Below are 21,726 nucleotides of genomic sequence, written 5' to 3'. Positions count from 1 at the left end.
GATCTTTCTGAATCGATTTGAAAATTCTTTCTGGTATGTAACTTATCTGTTCATCCTTGATGATGCTACTGAGTATCAGCCATGATACTGAATGTTATTATCTGCATCAAATATCATCCGTGATATGTGATATTCACATTAGTAAACATTGCACTCAGTAGCAAATATACGTCACAGAACGTGATTAGGTCCATGGTAATAAATATCGTGCACGTGCAGTGCAGGAGAACGATATTTTCTAGCGGGAGAGATAGATTAAGGATGCAGTTTAATTTTATAGTACCACTCTCGGCCGGAATCGAGCTCCAATTTGCTACGTCGAAAAGCAAAGGCCATAAAAATTTATGCTCTTTTCTTGCTTTATGTTGACTTATTTCTCAGATACTCGATCTATTTTGCTCAAATAACCGCAGGTATTGTATTAGGCAGGATCAACTTAGATTTCTTTTGTTTGTATTGTTCTATTAATATTTAGGTTCATAGGTAAGTTTCTTTTTATTTCATAAAGTTGATACTGGCAAGGACGAAACAGGTAAACGGAAAGTGTTTTGTGAGCAACATAATAACACTGCGTCAGACGAATACTTCTTCTCTTAGTGGGAATTCATCACCACCCTATGCAAACCTTTTGATTTTATCTTCTATAATTTTCCTTGCTAAAATTTAATAACTATGATTTCAGAATTAACGTCACGCCTAATTTCGGAAGTTTTATGAGTTTAGATTTTCCATTCATGAGTTCAACTCTTTAACTGAAATCCTGCTAGATTCCCAGTTAAAATATTGTCGTATCCAATTGATATATGTTTTATTTCAATGCGTCTTTGCTTTTACTTGCAGAAAGAGTTGATGAAGTTGGTATTGGATGGAGTACCCTCGGGTCGTCGCCCTGAGTTATGGAAAAGGTGAGAGGCCCTCATATCGTCATCTACTGTCAATCCACATCAATAATGACAGTAAAAGTCATCATTTCAAATCTTCTAGTTTGTGGCTAAATTCTCCTTGAAAACAGGTCAATATTGCCAGCTATGTGCCGAAAGAAAGAAACTGTATACATTCTGTTTTATATGTTCAATATTAACAATTTTTCCAATATAGGCAATCTTTAAAATCTTTTCTGCGATATTGGCAATCTTTGCAATATCAGCTATCTTTAAACTTTTATAACAAACAATTAATTACAAAACGATACCAGCAGGGAGCATAGAAATATATAACAACCCTGCGGCCATAACATCTATTACGAAGAAACGGTTAAGAAAGAAGAAGAATTCCCCTTCTTTTCTATTAGAAATCTTTGCAATATCAACACTCTATGCAATCATTGTAATATTTTAAGTCTTTGCAATTCTATCTGCAGTATTGGCAACTTTACTGCAGTATTGGCAACTTTTGCAATATCAGCTAGCTGCGTAATTTCAGCAATCTGGCAACATTTTATTTTTTTGCATTATTGCCACCCTTTATTGCAGTATTAGTAATCTTAGTGGGGATTCATCATTCTTCTTTTTGAAAATCCATGTCACAATTATTCTCTTTTCTTAAGATTCTCCACATTGTTTCCAGATACTTGAGGCTTTTATCCTAAAAAGCTAAAACTCATTGCAGAGGATTATGGGGTTTCTCATTTTCTCCCTTATGTCATATCTTATTTCATTTTTTCATTTCCTTTCACCCATTACTTCTTTGGTTCTACTTTTTAAAGGGCATGTGTCGTGAACATGATTGGCTAATGCAACACAATTATCTTTTTTGTTTAGTACAAAGCAAGAAATCGGGGTGAATTTTTACGGCATTTCAAGAAAAAGAAATGAAAAGTCACGTAACAATGGAATTCCACTAAAAATGCTTTTTTATTAGCCAGCGCTTAATGGAACATATGCTCTTTAATGAAACGGATAAGAGAGCGAGATTTGTGAATTTGCTGTGAAAAAGAAACATGCTAAAACTTGGACTCTCTCCAGAGCAGAAAACCTCAGATGATCAAGAATTTTTAGCTAGAAATTATATATGCCCAGGCCCATCTAGCTCTGCCAAATTCAGGTCGCTATTTTCCTCATGACCGTGCAACCATTGGTCACGAGAGATTCACAGTTTTCACGGGAAATTTTGAACCACAATTGAATAATTTCACTGTTTTATACTCTTTTCCAGAAGTTGGGCAGTTCTGTAGGAAATAAAATGTTCGCAAAAAATTACTTCGTTACACCGAAAAATATCAAAACTCTGATTAGCACAGTGATATTGTACTAGGAGGGCTCAAGGGAATCAGCTTCCCTTGCAAACAGTGACAAATTACTACTTACAGTTATGAGTGTTTGAGATATTTTTCGAATGCAGGATATACGGAAGGGACTATACAGAAAGAACTAACCCCCTATATTCATAGCATAATGAAATCCATTTTAAGAATAGAATTAGTCAAACGTTGCAAAAGTATGTCCAAGAAAGTAAAATGTTTAAAACGATTCCAAGAAATAACTGCAAAAGTTATACCAGAATGCATTTCAAGCTTATCTTTCTAAAGCATGCTCGCGAAAATTGTCTTCTCGCTCTGCTCTTAGAAGGCTGCATTTTTCGATTTCGCCCCAGGACCTGAAAGAACTCCCCGCGGCCTGATTATTAGAGTGGCAAAAGTTACTGATAAAATCCAAAAATGCTGTTTTTCCTATTACTTTCTCGCTTTTGTGGCGGTTCCCCTATACCTTTTGGAATACCATTCAAGACATGTACGGAACTTGCTGTTCCTCTTATTGTCTCAAGGCAAGTGAAAGCATACCTTTGGTTGTGTTCTGCACCCTCGTCTTGCTTGTTATAAAATAAATAACATTTAACGAATTCAATAAAAATATAACAAACATTTGCATTTGGATACAATTTTCTCGAGTATTGACAGTAGTAAATGTTAGACCAGGGATTTGGGGAGCTGCGTGGGAGCAATTATGTGCGGTTTTTAGATGAACTCCCTATTGTATTTCAAGTTATTATTGCTGTTGTTTTGAGATATTAATGTTGATCAGACCTTATTTTGATATAAATGTTAAAAACTGGGTATCGCCAAGAAATGATTCAGTAAAGCAATTTATGACAAGGAAACCTTAATATAAAGGAAAGATCCTTCCTCACAAATATTTAATTTTTCTAAAAGTTGGAAAACACAATTATGTGCAGGTGCAAGTTGCTTCCCAGTTCTCCTGCGATCACTGAAAAGGAGAGAGTGGTAGTGAACAAACACCTTTCACGAGAAAGATTTGATAAGGATATCGATGCCATACCAACGTTGAAACTATTTCATGTCAGGAACTGGAATTGCCATATCAAAGGTTATGTTCTGCACCCATAACCTCACTTGTAAATAAACTTGAAGCCCTCAGCGACCTTAACTCTCGAATATTTTTATGGTTTCCGAGACGAGACTCGATTCTTCTTTTTCAATACAGCAGTTCCCTGTAGAGGGATACGCTTCTCCCATTTGATAAGAAAGAGATTAAAATGGTGGATGTTTTTTTTAGAATACATCAATCACAATCAGTTAGCTGCACATAAACTCACGCCTTATATGTTCGCAAGTGGATACAGTACAGACTGTGCCAGAAAGTCAGCAATAAATTATATGCCCTTTTTCGCATTGGACTTTTCGTGGCTCAAATTAAACCAAGATTGCTAATGAATGCTAACGAGAACGTAAATAGTCAGTTCCTTTATTGCTCGTTATCTTGATGTTTCATGATATGAAAATGAACAATAAAATCAATTAGCTTCACGTACGCGTGCACCGAGAATTACGTACAAAGACCACAACTCAAGCTGTGTGTCCTTGCTTGAAAATATAGTTTTACAAGTATGCATGTTAGAATCATGAAGGGGATGCTGACTGAAATGCACAAACGATTGATGTTTAAAAGCCCCCATTTGCACTTTGTTGTATATAGCTGGAGAGTTCTATGTTCTTTGCAACTCAATCCTTTTCTATACCCTGGGTTAAAACCTTCCTGTTCTTCACATTGTATTAATCGTTTGCAGCTCTGCCTATACATCAAACTGCATCAAACATATGCATCAAACATATGCATCAAACACAGTTCATGCGAACAGACCTGTGAAACAGTGATTTCCGCAAACCTCTCATTTATACAAGAAGTATATACCTGTAAAATAGCCACCTTTGCGGTAAAACCGATTTGATATGGGATGGAAACTATACGTGTAACATTGTCACAATTCTTACAATCGCTTACTGCATGTGCCAAAAATTCAATTTCCTTAAGTGACTTCAAAATATAAATCTACATTGTAATTCCTTTTGTATCCCGATTATCCTTTTAATATCCTTTTGTATCCCGATTATATATATTTTCATTGAGATTTTAAAAATTTCAGCTTTATGATGTCATGATTCTTTGATTTTAGTTTATTATCAAATTGGTTACTTTGCTTTTATTTGCTAACTGTGAATTTCTAGACATTTTATGTAGTTGACATAATATAAAATCCCTTATAAATTGCAAGCTGCTATTTGTCCCTGTCGTCTAGGGAGGAGGGTATTTTATCCGCTGACCAAAGCGGATCCAAAATTAAAAACTTAAACAACGAAACGTCTTAAACTATCGCGGATTTAACTCTTTATGCCAAACTGACAACCGAAAGGAGCAACGTTTAACTTGTAACAACGACAAGGAAAAACACATTACTGTCACTTATTTCTGTTATCTTATGTAACATATGGAACAAAATATTCTTGCAGATGATAGTGTAATCCAGCCTGAATATGCACTGTATCTTTGCTGCTGTGCGGCAGCTGCTGTTCAAATGTTTACCCATCTGTAGCTTTCAATTTCCTTGTTAAATATCGTTGAGTTGAGATTTTAAGCAGCCAGTTTAACATCAGCGATCAACGTTTCTACTAATACATTACACTTTTTAGAAGTGCCGCAGGGTTGAGGCTCTTCATACCACAGAAGCCGTGCCTAACTAAGATTATTTTTGCCCGAAAAAATATCTTCGAGTTTGAGCATCTTTGTCGAAGAAAGGATTTCTACCTACAGATGATAATGCGCACCGTTGCAATGATGTCAATAGTTTTATCTTTTGTTGGTAGAATCGATGGATGTGCAGTTGAAAACGTCTTCAAATACTGTCATATTGTCAAGGGGAAAGAGCAAGCAAAATTCCATGCTTGCAGCGTCTTGCATTGTTTTGATAAATGTTTGCGTTCAAAAACCTGTGCAGCCTTCATGTACAAAACAGCTCATAGGACACCAAACGAAGGGGAACTGAGGGAATGCACAATGTTTAGTGGCAGTATTGATATAGTGAAGCATTTCGTTTGCCAGGAGTCGTTAGAATATTACAGTTGGGTGAAAAATGAAGGCTTTCCTTTTGAACACTGTTGAAGACTCTTCTCTGTGCAAACGTATTTGTAGTCTGTATTTTTGGGCGTAATTATGAAATACTTTTAATGAAAATTGTGTACATTCAAGTAGTCTTTATTTGGTATGTTTTCTTTGTTCTGAATAATTGGAAGAGTGAAATGGCGTCATTAAGGTTAAAGATTGATGTTCTTGAATAAGAGAGCTCCACTTGTTGGATCCTTGACACTTAATCTTCATAGCTTTTCCATTTACTGAACAAGAATAAAAAAAGAGAAAAATTTTAAGCACATCGGCTCGCCTGTTTCCCCATTCATTTTTCGTTTTCAAAAACGTTGACTTCAAAACTTGCAAAATGTCATCTGGTCTTGGATTCTAACTTTGCAATCTCTGCAATCTGGCAATCATACCACCTTGCTACCACCTTGCTACCAGCTGGCAGCCCCATTGCCTTTTGACAACAAAATGTTTTTTAGACTTCTACTTGAATTTAATGCATCGTTGCATTCAGATGCCTGATATGGTTTCAACGTGACTCAAATGATTTTTGTAGGTTGATATCAAGAAAAGTCAAATCGGTTAAGGAAGCAAAGGTAGGCCACAGCCTGACTGTTTAGTGTAATAATCTTTTAATTATCAAATTATTTCGATTCTCTTCAAAAATAGTCTATTTTGAAAAAGGTGATTTTTTGTAGGAAGAAATCTGTTGCATTAAATATATGGTATTTTTTTGTAGGGAAAAGACCACTACAAGGAGCTCTGCAGACTTGTACCAAGCATCGAGGTATTAAAATGCATTATAAGATCAATCAATAACGAAGATTGGCACAACATCGTACTTTCCATTAAATTTCAATGTTTACACTGTAACCAATTTCGGCAACATCTGCGGGCTGCTTTCGTGATCGGGCTACTTAAGTTATAAGTGCCACTATAATTGGTATTTTTTCTTCTAAAAGCCATATTGGCCTTGATTAAATATTTTTATCTGTAAAATTCATGCAACGTCAAATCCTCGATCGTAACAGAAACAGAATAAAATTTTCTCTAAACGGGTGCATCCAATCTCTGTGGAAAAGTAGGAGCTGTAACATAAAAATTCATTATGATGTATTTGTATACAGAAAACTGGAGAGGTATTGAAGCCAGTATAATCAGAAAGTAAATTGCACTAACAAAACAGTTTTACTTCTCTGTTAGGACACTGAAAATGAATTTGATGATTCAATTGAAAAACAAATTCGCATCGATCTTTTGCGGACAATGCCGTCACATGTCGACTTCAAAACGCTTGAATCAGAAGGGGTAAGTTCAAAATGCAGCTATTCAAGAAAGCCTCTTAAGAAGACCCTTTCGATTCCAAAATTGCAATTTTCTACCTTCTGGAAAGTTCAACATTTCATTTATTTACCTTTACTTGTATTTTTTTACCAACCTTTTTTTTATTCCTAAGATCGAGAAGCTGTTCCGAGTGCTGAGAGCGTTTCTTTTGCACAATCCAGAGATTGGATATTGCCAGGTTTGTTGCCATGGTTTGCTTGTTTGTTTGGTCAGTTTGTTGAAGTAGAAACCCATTTGTGCAAATCCAACCTGTGTTATACTTGGCAACAACATTTTCGTTTGATTTTAAAATGTTTGCTGATAGTAATAATATAACTGTTTGCTGATAGTAATAATATAACTGTTTGCTGATAGTAATAATATAACTGTTTGCTGATAGTAATAATATAACTGTTTGCTGATAGTTATGCAGCTGTCATCATCGCATAAGCCACAAACGCTAGACCGGCTAACGCTAGTTTTATAATACCAGCTGCAGTACTAACAATCTGAGTTTATTAATATGTGATCATCACTGATAAATCGTTTTTAATTTCTAGGGTATGAACTTCATGGTTGCGATGGGCTTACTTAACCTCTCTGAAGAGGATGCTTTCTGGTGAGCTTTGGTTTTTTAAGCGGGATTAAAGACTCATTGCTAACAATGGGCCTTTGCGAGCGTGGTGACGGTCCAAACAATGGCAGTAATTTTCTAAGGATTAACCAAAATTGATTTTAGACAGTCTAAAAATGCATTATGGGATGCTTACGTAGCGCAATGGCTCATTGTTAGCAATGAGTCTTTAAATTCATGACTATTTTCATGATGCACTTGCCTGTTGTGTATATCGAAAATATCGTGTATAGAGCTTAGTAAAATTGCAAAATGATATTTTTCCAAACAAAGTTCTGCAGCATTTTATTAAAGGCAACAGACCAATAGGATTAAGCCATCTGTCGACCAACAATTAGCCAATCAATGGTGTGATACTACTGATGCGCCTATTGATTGGTCAATGGTTGATTGACAGGTGGCTCAAGCCACTCTAGCTTAACAACTTAAACAGCTACCTTTAAAATAACAAATGAAAAAAATAACTTTTTTATCGTAAAAGGGATTGTAAAGTAGAGAACAATTTAAAAGCTTAAATTTCAAGATTTTGACTGCAAGTAACTCCGCTCTAAAGTTTGGGTTTTTTCTAAGATTATATATGTTATAACAGGGCCGTTATTGATAACAGCACCTTTGTTGCTGGAAAGGCAACCCTGTATAAATAATTATGTTATTATTTAACAGGATGTTGTTCCCAAGAAAGTGCCGCTAGAACAGATAATCAGCATACCTTTAATATCAAACAATGAGACTACACACTTAGACCTGCTTTTCAATGTATGGTATATATTTGAAATTGATTGGATTTAATGCCATAAAGACCTAAAGGTCATAGTGGTTACAAGAGTTTCCAGTTTTGCTTTATAGCGTTAGGCAGAAATAGCCCCAGGTTGAGGTTAAGCCGTAGTTTAAAACCACGATCGTCCTTAAAGAAAACATTTAATTTAGAAAGCAAACAATGCTCTACCACTTTGGAAGAAGCTTTTGGTAGCAACAGGGTCTGGTACCAATAATTTTATTCGGTATTTTAAACATTGATATGGCATAAAAATATTTTTGGCATGGAGAATTCAATGGACAGACTGCAAGTTTAGTTTACTTGTCTCCTTGTCAATGGTTACAGCTTATATCTATTTCTATCCTCTGTTTTCTAAAATTAAGTATATCTACCACTGCAAGTCCGAATATTTAATTTCGCATCTTAAGTTGCCGTGTTTACAACACAAGCCTTTGGCGATTTTTGCAGTTAGTATGGTCCTTTGATATTTCAGGCTTTTGGTCGCTATTACTGAGGTTTATTTCAACAAGAAGCATTACAACCATTATTTGACTGGATCTCAAGCAGACCAGGTACCTTAGTTCTCTTCCTGAACTGTACTGCTACTTTACGTCTATACTTTTATATCTTTTTCTAATCAAAACCTCTTTCTGTATGTAAACGAGGCCGAATAACTTCAGACAATGACTGATATTGTCGTCATTTTGTTCATAGAAAGTTCTCGAAGACCTAGCTGCGAAAAGGTTGCCTAATATAATGCAGTTCACCAAAGAAAACGGCTGTGATATTTCTCCTGTCACGTTCAATTGGCTTATGACTTTGTTTATTGACTCAGTTCCTCCAGAGGTAAGTAATGGTTTTTTATCTATGGAAAAAGAGAAATATTCGTAGTTTTTGGTAGTTTTTCCCAACTTTTATAATGTTGTCAAGCTGTATCAATAATCAAGACTTTCAAAAAGAAAACTTGATTTAAAATTTTCGGCGGTCATAAATTGACTAAAAAGGTATTTTACTCAATGAGAAATAATCTGTATAATTTATTATTTTTGTCATTCCTCGTCTAGGTTGCACAACGGATATGGGACTGCTTCTTTGTTGAGGGTCATACGGTACGACGGGAATTTTACTATTTTCAGTTAGATAATCGAAATTGCAACATTTTAAACACAAAAGCACAAAAAACAACAGCTGTTTCTACTCGTCCACCTTCACGTCCATTTTCATGTATAATGAAATTGGATGGTGTTCTTTTTCGGAATTTTTTGTAGATCTTGCTCATAGAATCATTTTGTTTATTTTTTTACTTGCCTTTACGTTGTGCAGCAAAAAGATGAAGATAGTTAGCGAGAAACTATTCACCTAAAGTTTTTCTTCCACATTCATTAACAAAATGATCAAAAGTCAGAAAATTTATACCTGTGCCACTTCAAGAAATGTTTGCACACTGAACGTGCAATTAGCATCCCTAAATATTTGTTTTTATACAGTTGAAATTATTTTTGTTGTTGAGTCATCACTAAATCACTTTGTCTCCATATCATTTTGTTTTATGATTATTCGCTGGTTTTAGGTTTTGTATCGCTTCTCGCTGGCACTTTTGAAGCTGAATGAGGGTGGCATTTGCGCCAAGACAGACATGCTGGCACAAATGCGGTATCTTAAGAAGATTGGGCGCCAGATTCATGATGTCGAGGCCCTTTCCCAGGTTGCTCGCCTTATTCTTTTTCTTTATATGAATGACGACACGAGGAGTTCAGTTGAATATTATGTCTATGCGAGTAAATACTCCTTAGTTGTATAGAACAGGACAGGTCTAAGCTGCACTCCGAGTGTCACGCTAAAGCCATCATCTGGCAGCACTTTATGACAGACCGGCAAACAGTATTTCCTTTATGCCAATAAATCATTATATAAATGAAAACTTTTTATCATGTTTTCCTGATTGCTTCTGTCTTTGTTATTTATTCTTATTCATTGCTTTAGCTTGCCTATGAAGGCTTTGAGCCATTTCCGAGTAGTGAAGTTTTGGTGAAGATGTATGAAAAGCATTTCAGTGTGATTCAAGAAGCGCATGAGCAAAGAGAAAAGCAAGACAAGGAGTATGAAAGAAAAAGACACCATATGGTAACATGATAAAGCTTTTTTTCTTGTTTACACTTCAAATTTATTCTGTTTGGTCTTTGAAAGATGGCTCCTGTTTCACTGGTTGAGCTTTGTTTGCTTTCTGAATTACAGCGGAATCCTGATTTAACGAACTTTGAAGGGAACCAGAGAATAGTTCGTTGTTTCGGGAGTTCGTTAAACCGAGAGAATATTTATTGTTAGTTATTTTCGCAGTACATTGGTCTTCTTCATCAATAAGTTAACACTTTCAGGCTGTATAGGTTCACAATAAATTCACACTTTTAGGAAGTTTGGTCTTGATTATCATACCCAAGCCCAAATTTCGGCATGCAATGATTTCGGCATCTATTTTCATTTAAGCAAATTTTTAGCCTTTCTTCAAACATTCCTTGTGCGCTGTAAGCCAGAAATGTGTCTTCTTATTTGCAGCGCACACAACCGAAGGCGATTAATATCAATCTTGGCGAAGCATTGGATAACATACCTCAAGATTTCATGATTGAATGCAGTGCTACGGAAGGTATTGGATCTTCATTCATCTCTGCGTGAATGCATGTGAAATGTTATCGGATCATTTGCGATGATCATTAAACTTTCTTTAGTCCTTGTAGAAAATTGTCCATTCCTTTTTTGTTATGAGCCTTTCCTTGATATGATTATTGTTGAAAGTTTTTCAAACACATCAATCTACTGCTAAATATCAAGCCGATGCTTTTGGAGTCTTCGTACGTAAATCAATTAAATAGATACTTTCTGTTAGCTACGTTTAAATTCATAAACCAAGAACATTTAAAGTTTTTCTTCGCCTTTGATATCACCTGAAATGAGGACTACATAAGACATAGGTATGTTTCATGTAACTAAAATTCCGCGTACAGTTTAAGATAACATAACTATACAGTAAATGAAAATGAACAAAAAAATGGATATTAGTACCGTGATAAACCAAATGGGGACTAGTAGCAGAGCTAAGACATAGAACCCCGCCGGGTACGTAGGACAGGAATTTGAAATTCCGTCTTGGCTCTTTTCTCTTGTTTTCTCTTTATTGGATTGGTTATTCATTTTAGCCAATGCGAACAAGGTTTGGCTTTGCTGTTCTACGCACAATGTCGGAAAGTTGTTCGTTCTTGATACTGTGGACAGGTCACTGGATGCGATTAAAGGAGATGTGGGTCTTCTGTTTCTGTTATTTATGCCTTCTTCTATTATCGTTTCATACCTATTTTTGTATTTCCATTCGATAAGCTTATAATTTTTATACATTATCAGTTATTGCTATTTCTTTTCGTAAGCCAACAAACTGACATTTTTCTGGAAATTTTCAATATTAGCACAAAAGCAATTATAACAATATATTTATTATTTGGAATGTGGTTTAAAAAGAAGTGTTAGTTCGGAATAGAGAAGCTTCCAGTTTTTAAGATATTTTAGTGGTTTCAAGCAACTGATTACCGACTTTTTTGGGTGGCTAACAAGAAAATACCATTGGTACCAACTACCTTAAATGATATTTTTGCTAGCTCTTTTATCCGCTCTGCTTTTAAATCTAATGCACTTTTTCAAGCATTTGGTTGTTGGCTATTTTTTCAAGTGACGTTCTGATGGCCCCCTCAAGTGACATCCTGAAATCAACATAAACAAAACCACCTGCCAACTCTTTACTCGTTTCCTTTTAGCAAGTTTAGGCCCCACCCAAAACGTGAATTTATGTTAAATGGCAGATCGACGCCCCGCTAGATATAAAAATGTTCTGACCCCCTTCCTTTTTTATTACATTTTATTGACATAAAATAATAAAACTGCGTTTTTTAAGCCCATCACCTTCTACGGAAATTGTCTGTTATATTCGTATGCATTTCTACGTTTGGGAATTGTTCTAGTCTACCATCCTTTCAGTTATTTTAAAGGACTAAGCTTTAAAAGCAAGATACCTGGACGTCGTTCCATTATAACAGGCTTCCTTTTTAGCTGATTGCATCGGTTTTGTTTCGTTCTTTAGATCAAATCAAGATGCCTTTGTTTGACGCGATCGAAATTTTCAAACACGATGATTGTTGGCACTGCAGATGCTTCACTTCATGGCTTCGACATTGAAACTAGGTAAGGAAGCATCCATATTTTTTCAATAAATTGATCGTGTGTTTTGGTTTTAAGTTTTGATATTTTGTAAGATGTACATTGGACTATGCTGTGTTGCGACTCCAAGATCAACATCGAACAACAAAAAAGTAGAACTTGTGTCATTTTACCATATGACTTCAGGACATTTATTGCAGTTTCAAAAGGAAACGAATAAAAGCAGGTGAAAAATGTTAGGGAAAGCTTGGTAGTGAAAATTGACAGCTATTTTCAAAGTAATTTTTCTTTGGAATGTTCCTAAAACGGGGTTGGTTTATCTTTCTTTGGCAAAGCGCAGATTTAGTTTTATTGAGACTATCTCTAGCATCCACGTCTACTTTTTCTCATTTTTTTAACCCTGGTACTGTTGCAATTCTTTCTTAAATATTTATATAGGAAAGAAATATGGTCCCTGCCTGTAGATGATTCTGTATCGAGCATTTCATGTGACGAATCTGGCGTTATTTTCTCAACTTTGGCAAGTGGATCTATTGCTGTAGCACAGGTATTCTATTACGTTTACATTCGAATGATTTTCGCTGTCATGTTATGCAGTTTAATTCGATAGCATTTTTAAGGAATTTTACTTTCAAAAATTCTATAATTTTTTGACATACCACTTTGCGTAACTCACCCCCATTCCTTTTAAGATCGCAATTTGCTAAAAGTCAGAAGTTCTGGAATGAATTGCTAAAATTTTCGGCGATTGTAATGCTCTGACCACTGAGAGATTGTTATGTTCAGACCACTTCAGTTTAAGCCTATTTTTAATTGTTATATTTCAATCCTAATATAAAGTATGATTTAAATTTTGAGTATAATAAAAACTTGTTAACTTGGTATTGTCTTAGTGATATCTTCAATCCTTATATTGGATCTTTTTTTGTCTTTTCATTATTTCAATGTATTTTTTCGTTTGTTCCGTTGACTCTTGCGAAAACAAGTAATAAGGCGGTGATGCCCTCGATAGCATTCAATGACCAGCAATTTTCAAATTTCATGCATGCAGCAATAAAACACAGGAGATTCTGTATGGTTCTCTCGACGTCTGCAGCAAATTTAAACTCAAAAGCAAAACTGCCAACCATCTTTTTTGCAAAGTCCCCTTTCTCTCCAAAAGCTTTTTCGTAATTGACATCCATACATGCTTACGTGAGTCAAAATAAGGAAGATAACTGATCATTTGCATTTGTATCTTACCAGCAAGATGGCGAGGTTGCCCAGCCAAGTAAGCCTGTATACATGCATATTGGCAGTGCCCCAGTTGTCTGTGGATGCATTTGTGGCAGCTATTTTTGGTGTGGCTGTGGTAATAATATTGTCATCCTTGATATTAAGTAAGTCTGTGCCAGTTGCCAATTTTTACCAAGCTATTTCTTGTCATTCTATTTACGCCTTTCGTGGCTCGATATCAGCAGTGTAATCTTGCAATCTACCCTCATGTTTATCCTTTTTCAGACTTTTTTCCAATTTTTAATGATCAAATACTTTTTCAGTACACTCGATGAAGTTGAGTCGATTCAGGTGTGCCCAAACTTACGCCATAGCATTGCAAAACTGATTGACAGTGACATCGGGGTGTGGTGTTCGGTGCGAGGGTAAGCAAGGCTTTAGTATTTTCAGAACTTTCCTTCATATTTGCCACCCTATATGTCATGTGGTCACCCTAGACTCGATCGCTAATGCATAGATAATTGCACAAATTTGTTAGAAGTAGCTATATGTCGGAATATTGCGGGACGAGAAAGAAGAATCTCTTCCTGCATGTTTTCAGTTCAGTGACACTTTATATTTGTGATCAAGGCCTCTTCAAAAAAGATAATTTTGTGCACACAAACATGCAAAACCTTCCTGGTTGTCTCGACTGGCATATATTTACACTCCCTGTGAGTCTATCCTGGTATCTTTTTTTCATAGACTTTGGTATAATGGTGAATTGTCACAAGACTGTTATTAAATTCCATTCCCCGAAAGTATCCTTGTTGTATTGTATTTTTGTAAGCGAGTTACCCGACCGATGCGTGTCTAGTGAAAATGTATGTCGCTGCTTTACCAACGTTTTCAAATCTAAGCCCAAAGCCATGCCTTGCGTAAGCACGCCATCGCATCATTCATTTCAATATGCACGAGACATTCTATAAGAAACAGCTTGCCACACCGAAGAAAACGTCTTATTAACACAGCCGTTAACAAAACCACGTAATTTTAGCTGAAATAGATCAGATAACTTTACAAGAAAATATATCATTTATCTTTAGAGTCTCTGACTCATAATTGCCTCAGAGGTGAAGTTAAGTATTCAAATGATTTTGAATGGCTTCAACTTCGCCAACACTTTACGCATTTTAAGAAAAACCTTCTAACAAGATGTTTGGTAAATTTTGTAGGTCATCAGTTTTACAGCTGTTTGACAAGAAAACATTTATGTGTATTATGACAACTGACGTTATGGATGAAAGTGGGTTAGCATCAGAAAAGGTACAATGAATTGAAGAGCTTATGTCAAACAAGTTACGTTTTCAAGTAGCATTACGTAATGCAGATTTTTCCTCCTGACGCTTTTGAAATTGAAATGATGGGAAAATAAGTTTGTTCTCTGAAATATATAACTTCAATAATAATGTATTTATAACGATACCTCTTTGTTTTACTGTTTATTGAATTTTGTGCATGAAGCTGTAAGGTCCTTGTGAATTCTCTTACACAAGCTACATATTCCTGCTCTTTCATTTTTCATGCTAGGGTTTTGCAAATTACTCTATTTTTCTTAGTTTTTACCTAGTATAGCTTCTTGCATCTTTTTCGTTGATTTTAATGTTTGCCCATTAACATTTGCTAAGATTCGAAAATTTCGACAAAATATGTAGCGCAGTATACATTGATTTTTGTTTCAATTCTAGATTTCACATCTAAGTAGCACGAGAATCACTGCGGTTTTACCGCGGAAAAACGAGGTTTGGGTTGGACTCGGCAACGGACGATTTTTGATATTCGAGGTGAAGAAAGGCCCAAAGCCACTTGCTGAATCTTCTGATGGCCCTATTTCTGATTTGGTCGAAACCAAGCTGGTAGAAGATTTTGAAGAGGATGAAGCGAGAGAAAGAGCTATTAGCCAGCCGATGGCCATTGCAGAAGCCGCTCCGCCATGTTGTCATGTCACTCTTGTGAAGAAAAGTATAAACAGTGCTTCTTCGTTCAGTCTTGGTGATTCAGGATTTGTCTTCGTTTCTCGCTTGTCAGGATCGAGTGATCAGTTGGATGCTTGTGATAAATTTCACATTGTTTTGAAGCAGTTGCAGCGGGTCTCTGAAGATGCTGTTCGTTGTTTGGTTTGTGTACGGTAAGTAAGCAAACAGAAACCCCTTGAACGCACAACAATTGCTTTCTTTAAATGTTAATACCCAATAGAATTGAAATATGGTAAACCAATCAAAATATTTATTCCCAAATGGTTTTCTAAATCTCCACACGTTTCTAAAACAACGTTAACATTGGTTATTGGTTTTAAAAACCTGAAAATCTCCTAAAGCAGGGGTTCTAAAATCATGCAGATCTTCTCCGGAAGCCCCTGTGTTTTCAACTTTTACATACCTCGTGTTGAAAAGCTGCTCAAAATTAAATTTACCAGGCTAAGTTAGGGATAAGATAGACTGTGTATTTTGTGCCTGCTTATCTTACCTCTAGCATAATACATAGACCCCAAAAATAGTTTTTCACAAAAGTTTGTAACTTTATGTTTTTGTACCAGGTTGAGTCAGAAGAAGATCGTTTCTGTGCTATTTTTAGGCTAGAACGTTAATCTTTGTTAGTCTCTTGGTAGGTCGACATGAAGCGCGCTGATGTCAGGACAAGGGACTATATAGTGTATTTTAAAGAAAGGCTAAAATATTATGCTTGCGGATGAATTTCGTAAAGTCTGCTACCATGGTTGGCGGCAAGAAAATTTTTTAGATCTTAATAAGCTAAAAGTGGCCAGAAGCTGCACCTCAAGCAGAAGTTAACGGGGGAAAATCCAAGAAAGTATTTTTAAGGTTTTTTATTATTAGGTTTCATAGTTTTATCTGTTTATAGGTTGACATGTAAAAGGGATGATTTTACAAGGTTTTAGAATAATCTTAGCATAGCAGCGTAAAAGATGGAGATAAGAAATAAATAAAAAACAGTTAATGAAACAATATAAAACGATGATATAATTAAATATAGCATATTTACGGAATGCATATCAAAATTTACTGCAGTGAAAAAGAAGATATAAGAGCAGACAGAATAAAAACAAAGATAAATCGAGTTCCAAATTTTGAAAGTGTTAACAAAAAATATTTTCGAGGTAAAAGCATTCGGCGGGGCGGATGAAATCATGGTGTGGGCCAGCGATGGCCCGCGGGCCGAATGTTATGAATGGCTGACCTATAGTATCCTTTTTATTCCAGAAATGATTATAAGCAGATATTGAGCTGCGTCGGAGCAATCAACGATGAAATGTCAACCGTTCTGTGGTCTTGCGAACGTCGTCAGGTACATAAAAGAGCTTATCTTTAACCTCAGTTTTCCTTTCCGGGACAATACGTTCAATTATTATTATTATTTTTTTATTATTTATGATATTTATACACAGAAACCCTATCAGCTAAAAAGTAAAGATTAATTTACATATAATGCTGGTCTTCCTAGGGATCGTGCTTCGGGAAAGGATGCTAATTTTGCAAGAATTCCTTTAATTTATTTTTGAACGTGGTAATCGTGGAGCTCATTCTTATTTGTAATGGGATTTTGTTCAACGCCTGTGCACCACAATAGAAAAAACTCTTTTTGGAGAATTCTAGGTTTTGCCTTGGGATGTCTAGGTGAAGGCAATTTCTTGTTGAATAGTTAGTTAGATATTTTGGATCTTGTGACAAGTCTTCCTTACAAATTTTCTGGGCAGAGACCATTTATTATTTTGTAGATCATTACTGCCCTGTCAAATTTTATCAAATGTGAGACCGAAAGCCAATTGCAGCTCCACCCGTCCTTTAATCTTGAGCCTTCTATTAGCGTGCGCGCTCTGTTTTGTAAACTCTGAAGATGATCGAGCTTTGTGTTTGACAATTTGCCCCATAGCTCATCACTGTATCTCAAGTGACTCTCAAGCAGTACCTTAAAGACCTGATCCAGTTTCGATTGCGGGAGTATGTTCCTTACTTTCCACAGGGACGAGAGTTTATTTTATTTTATTTTTTGAAGTATTTCTTCTGTTGTTATTTTTCTACAATTTTCTTATTAAAATCAGATGCATTTCAAATAAAAAAAAGTTATTACCTTTTAACATTAATCTTACTTTGCTTATTTTCCTCAAGATGTAGGTAAGCACAGTTGTTTATCCAGTTTCTTTTGCTTCTTATTTCCGAATCTTCTGAACCTGAAATTGTTTAGTAAAAACATGTTTTGGCGCTATGTTAGAGGAAAATCTTCAACACCCTTGTGATAAAGAGAAGAGTAGAGATTCGATGATTTGCGATACCCGAAACCTGAAGCTTTTTGCTTTAACAACTTTTAGTTTCGTTGGTCGGCCCTGTTACGTAACCTTAGTGACATTCCTCAGTATTAAGGCATTTTATAAAGCGTTTAAAAAATATTGCGTGTATATTTACAATTCACGAGCCTCTGTATCTGCGCATTTTACGTATAGTGGCGGGTGTGCCAACGTTCCTGCTATCGCCCTCATTTTTCAATAGACGTTGCAAGCAAAATTTTATGTTAAATTTCAGTTACCTTTTTTTAAATTAAAAAACTTTACATTTATCAACACACCAGAGAACGCCCATATCAAACCAGTGATGGACACCTGGGGGGGCGAGGAGCTCGGCCGCCCCCCAATACAATGGTCTTTTGTTCTAAAACAATGGGGAAAATTGACGTCATCATTTAAATAAACAGGCTCCCCCCCTCCTCCCCCCAAATATTTGACCAAGTGTCCGCCACTGTATTAAACTACTGAGCACACTTTACCTTTTTACACAAAGGACTGCAGATTTTGTTGTTGTTATTTGTTATTTGATAATTGTGCAAAATCTAGTAAAACTCTAGTGGCTCCCTATCCTCGTTGCTTAAGATGTCTTGCTCAAATTTTCGTTGGTCTTAGATGCTCTCATGACATTGCGATTTGTCTGATTATGCGAAATAGCTTTTTATCTTGTTTATGCAGGGAAAAGAAATGTGGTATGCACAGACAGTAACATATGGCAGCGCTAAGGAATCAGAGTACACCAGTTTAAAGAAATTAAAGAGCTAGGTTTGTCCCGTTCCTTCAGTTCTTGTTATGCATTCCAATAACCCAATAAACTACATTTTACCTCTCTATGGTTGGCTATACTTGTGCCATCAAGGAAGCATTTTACTTTGAATATGAAAAGACATTTGATATATACCATTTTTGTTTAGATGAGTTCCCTTCCCGATGCTCACAAAAGTTAATGTACTAAGTTTGAGTCCATTTTTGCAACCAACGCTCAAAATTGCTTTGGTGAACAACCTTTTGCGTTGATTTGACAGAATATTCTAAACAACTTAATGTTCGAATTGTCATTATTTTACAGCCTTAGTAACGATTTGTCTTGGTTGGGACTTGCTGCCAGTTTTTACTTCCTATGTGACTGCTTCTTTGGATCATACCAGCAAGCATTCATGGACTGTAATGGCTTTGCTGCACATTACATAATTTTGAGCACTTGAATTGTTGAATTCACCTGAGCACTTTTAAGTACTATGTAGGTACTCATTTGTTCCGTTGTATGAAATTAGAAATATATAAAATCTACTTAAGCAATATTTTTTCCAATAGACGCGTTTATTCAACTTTTAATTAATTCAATGTATGGCGTTTGCAAGAGGGAGGCGTTTATTTGAGACTCGGCTTTTACTAGAGGAAATACTTCACCTTTCATTATTTCAATTTGGGCTTCGGCCTTGCAACAACATGCTCAAGTTTGTTAACTAAAGCCCCTTATTGCCGCTATAGAGCCCTCGCTACCTAAAATTCTTTTGGAAATTCAGCTAATTGGAAAGAGACTACAATTGAGTCCAAACGATTCTCTGAATTCGTTTCCCCTGTCCTTAGGATATCTGTATTAAGTGATTGAAAATACAAAATTAAACGGCTTGAGATTTTGGCAAATGGCTGCGTGCCCAGTGCGATCAACAGACAGGTGTTTTTGCCTTATAGTCCCTTGCATTTGGTGGCTTATTCGTAGCTCAACTCTGCCTCTATCTAATGGTCTTATTAAGCCTTTCCTTTCACAGTTTCTTTTATTCAAGCACTAATCTAAAAGAAAGTGATATTCCTGCAGTGTTTTCAAAATTCATTGCTTTATTGAAATTATAGCCTTTTTCGACGATGTTTCCGTAGTGCTTGGCCCGTTAGTAATTAAGCAAATATAATCCTAATTTTTATTAATGTAGCTGAGAAGAAAATATATACCGACTAATGTAGTTTTATGTTATGCAATATGTAATTTGGCTTAGAAATAAGTTTAAAAATTTCCATTCTAGACAGTTGCACAGTTAAGGTAATGTTTTGGCGTCCTTGCGCTTCCTTCCATGATACAAATTTTTGGGCATTTGGGTAATTTTATTCCTCTGTAAGCAAAAAAACCAGTTTAGTTGCTTATATGGTTTGTTTCATTCTCATGAAATTTTAAATAACTACAGAAGCTATTACTAGATAGCAAAACTAGATACCCTCAGAGCCTGATTATGTAAGACTTTTTCAGTCCGGGAAAAATTAAACGGAGGTGATTTTTTTATCTTGAAGAGCAGATTTTAGGACAGGTCAATTGGATAACTAGTGCAGGGGCGTCGGAGCGTCTCTAGATCGTAGGTACCCGTTAAACCAAAACTTTAGTGCACTCTGTGTTGTTTAGGTTTGGCGTGTATTTTCTAAAAGGGATAATGGCGTAGACCCTCTTCTTAATCTTTCAATTTAAATTACTTTAATCTTCTGTGTGGAAAATTGACATCCCTTTTCTAAATCCCAGCTGAACGTGAATTTGATGTAACTATGTTTCCACTGAAATCGTCAAAGCACGCATTTTCAGCTTTTTCATGCTGCTATTTTACAGCAAGTTGCAGTTGCGCGAGAAATTACGAGTGAACGTGTTGAATTTTTCTCCCGTAATTGAAGCTTGATTTTACAAAGCGTTGACAAAATTGTTCAACATAGCGGTTCACCTTGATAAACCGGGCTTAAAGTTTTTCTGGGTTGAAAACTCTTATTTAGTCGGGTCCTCTATTATAAAATACAAATGTAGCAGTGTAAATTCGAGTTTTGTATTCGTAAATGTCATTGTATTGTTTTTAATGTTTTATACTACTCGTATGTTTTAAGATATGATATATAGTTTATATAAATATATATCTTCTTTAGCTAATTCTTGATAGTTGATACTAATACTTGAGAGCTGAAAACCATGTTGTTTACCAGCACACTGATCAAGACCAGTTCTTTCAGAAAGTTAAGATTTGAGGACAACCTATATTATCACAAAATACAAAATGGAATCCCGTAATTAGTTGTGAGACTGAAGAATTGTTTAATTTAAAGGAAAGCTGGTGTTGCAACATGTTACGGTTTTTTGGCTACGCAGCCCCTTCAATTTTCTATGAAATTCTCCAAGGTCCTATGTTATCTTGGTTAATGCTACTGCCTAAATCCCTGCCATATCAGTAACCTCGTCGGTCTTTTCGGCTTCTGACTTCCCTTCAGAAACAAGTTAATATTTCATTAGAAATTAGAAGAGGATGTTGCTTTTTGGAAGTTTTTGTAGAGAAACTCTCCTCTGCCTGCTTTAAAGAATCTGGATTAAATCTCATCTTTCATTCATAAGCCCATTTTCAGTTAATTGACAAACCATTGTTTAGTACCTCGGTTGTTTTTTTATGTTATTGACCTGTTATTGACTTGTCGTTTGCGAGACATTTATGAAAACAAAGAAAAGCAATGGTCCAAGAACAGATCCTTGAAGAGCATCAGCCTCAATTCGCTCCCCAAGAAGAAATCTTTCCATTCAACAAAACATTTCATAAATTTTCAGGAGACATGTTTGATAAAATAAGAGCATCAGTTTCTAACCGTTCTTAAATTCTATCTAAACAACAGTCAACTACAAACATATTTGTATCATCAGCAAAGTTGCACGCTGCAGTGTCATGAGAAATGAATTACTAATATACATGTTGATTAAAAGAGGTTCAAGAACTAGTCCTTGTGTCACATATGCAAAGGTTTCACGCCAAGTGCTGAACGAACAATGAATCCAAGATGGCTACCTAAACTTGGCCGGGAGTCATGTATTTACATAGTACACGATTGTGTAACTCTTGGTACGAATATTTTGAGTTAATATCATATAATCTTTCTTAGTTGT

At 35.7% G+C, this 21,726-nt stretch overlaps 1 protein-coding gene across 2 annotated transcripts in view; it reads left to right on the top strand.

Moving 5' to 3' along the window:
- The window catches only part of LOC135694021 (uncharacterized), a 36,802-nt gene extending 15,882 nt beyond the window's left edge, over window positions 1-20,920 (top strand). For both annotated transcript variants that reach the window (XM_065212652.2, XM_065212651.2), the window contains exons 17-38: window positions 841-905; window positions 5,923-5,962; window positions 6,106-6,153; window positions 6,570-6,674; window positions 6,823-6,888; window positions 7,250-7,308; window positions 8,574-8,652; window positions 8,795-8,926; window positions 9,145-9,189; window positions 9,651-9,785; window positions 10,064-10,204; window positions 10,634-10,724; window positions 11,275-11,375; window positions 12,207-12,307; window positions 12,722-12,830; window positions 13,529-13,662; window positions 13,822-13,923; window positions 14,713-14,803; window positions 15,226-15,665; window positions 16,756-16,840; window positions 18,510-18,596; window positions 18,901-20,920. In XM_065212652.2, the coding sequence (XP_065068724.2) occupies window positions 841-905; window positions 5,923-5,962; window positions 6,106-6,153; window positions 6,570-6,674; window positions 6,823-6,888; window positions 7,250-7,308; window positions 8,574-8,652; window positions 8,795-8,926; window positions 9,145-9,189; window positions 9,651-9,785; window positions 10,064-10,204; window positions 10,634-10,724; window positions 11,275-11,375; window positions 12,207-12,307; window positions 12,722-12,830; window positions 13,529-13,662; window positions 13,822-13,923; window positions 14,713-14,803; window positions 15,226-15,665; window positions 16,756-16,840; window positions 18,510-18,596 (2,256 nt within the window). In that variant the 3' untranslated portion in view covers window positions 18,901-20,920. The remainder of the gene's footprint in view (window positions 1-840; window positions 906-5,922; window positions 5,963-6,105; window positions 6,154-6,569; window positions 6,675-6,822; window positions 6,889-7,249; window positions 7,309-8,573; window positions 8,653-8,794; window positions 8,927-9,144; window positions 9,190-9,650; window positions 9,786-10,063; window positions 10,205-10,633; window positions 10,725-11,274; window positions 11,376-12,206; window positions 12,308-12,721; window positions 12,831-13,528; window positions 13,663-13,821; window positions 13,924-14,712; window positions 14,804-15,225; window positions 15,666-16,755; window positions 16,841-18,509; window positions 18,597-18,900) is intronic.
- Window positions 20,921-21,726: the final 806 nt, after the last annotated feature.

This window comes from Rhopilema esculentum, chromosome 11 (assembly GCF_057945365.1).
Source record: "Rhopilema esculentum isolate cy_ngs chromosome 11, ASM5794536v1, whole genome shotgun sequence".
NCBI classification, from domain to species: domain Eukaryota; kingdom Metazoa; phylum Cnidaria; class Scyphozoa; order Rhizostomeae; family Rhizostomatidae; genus Rhopilema; species Rhopilema esculentum.
This window is presented reverse-complemented; position numbering and strand designations above follow the sequence as displayed.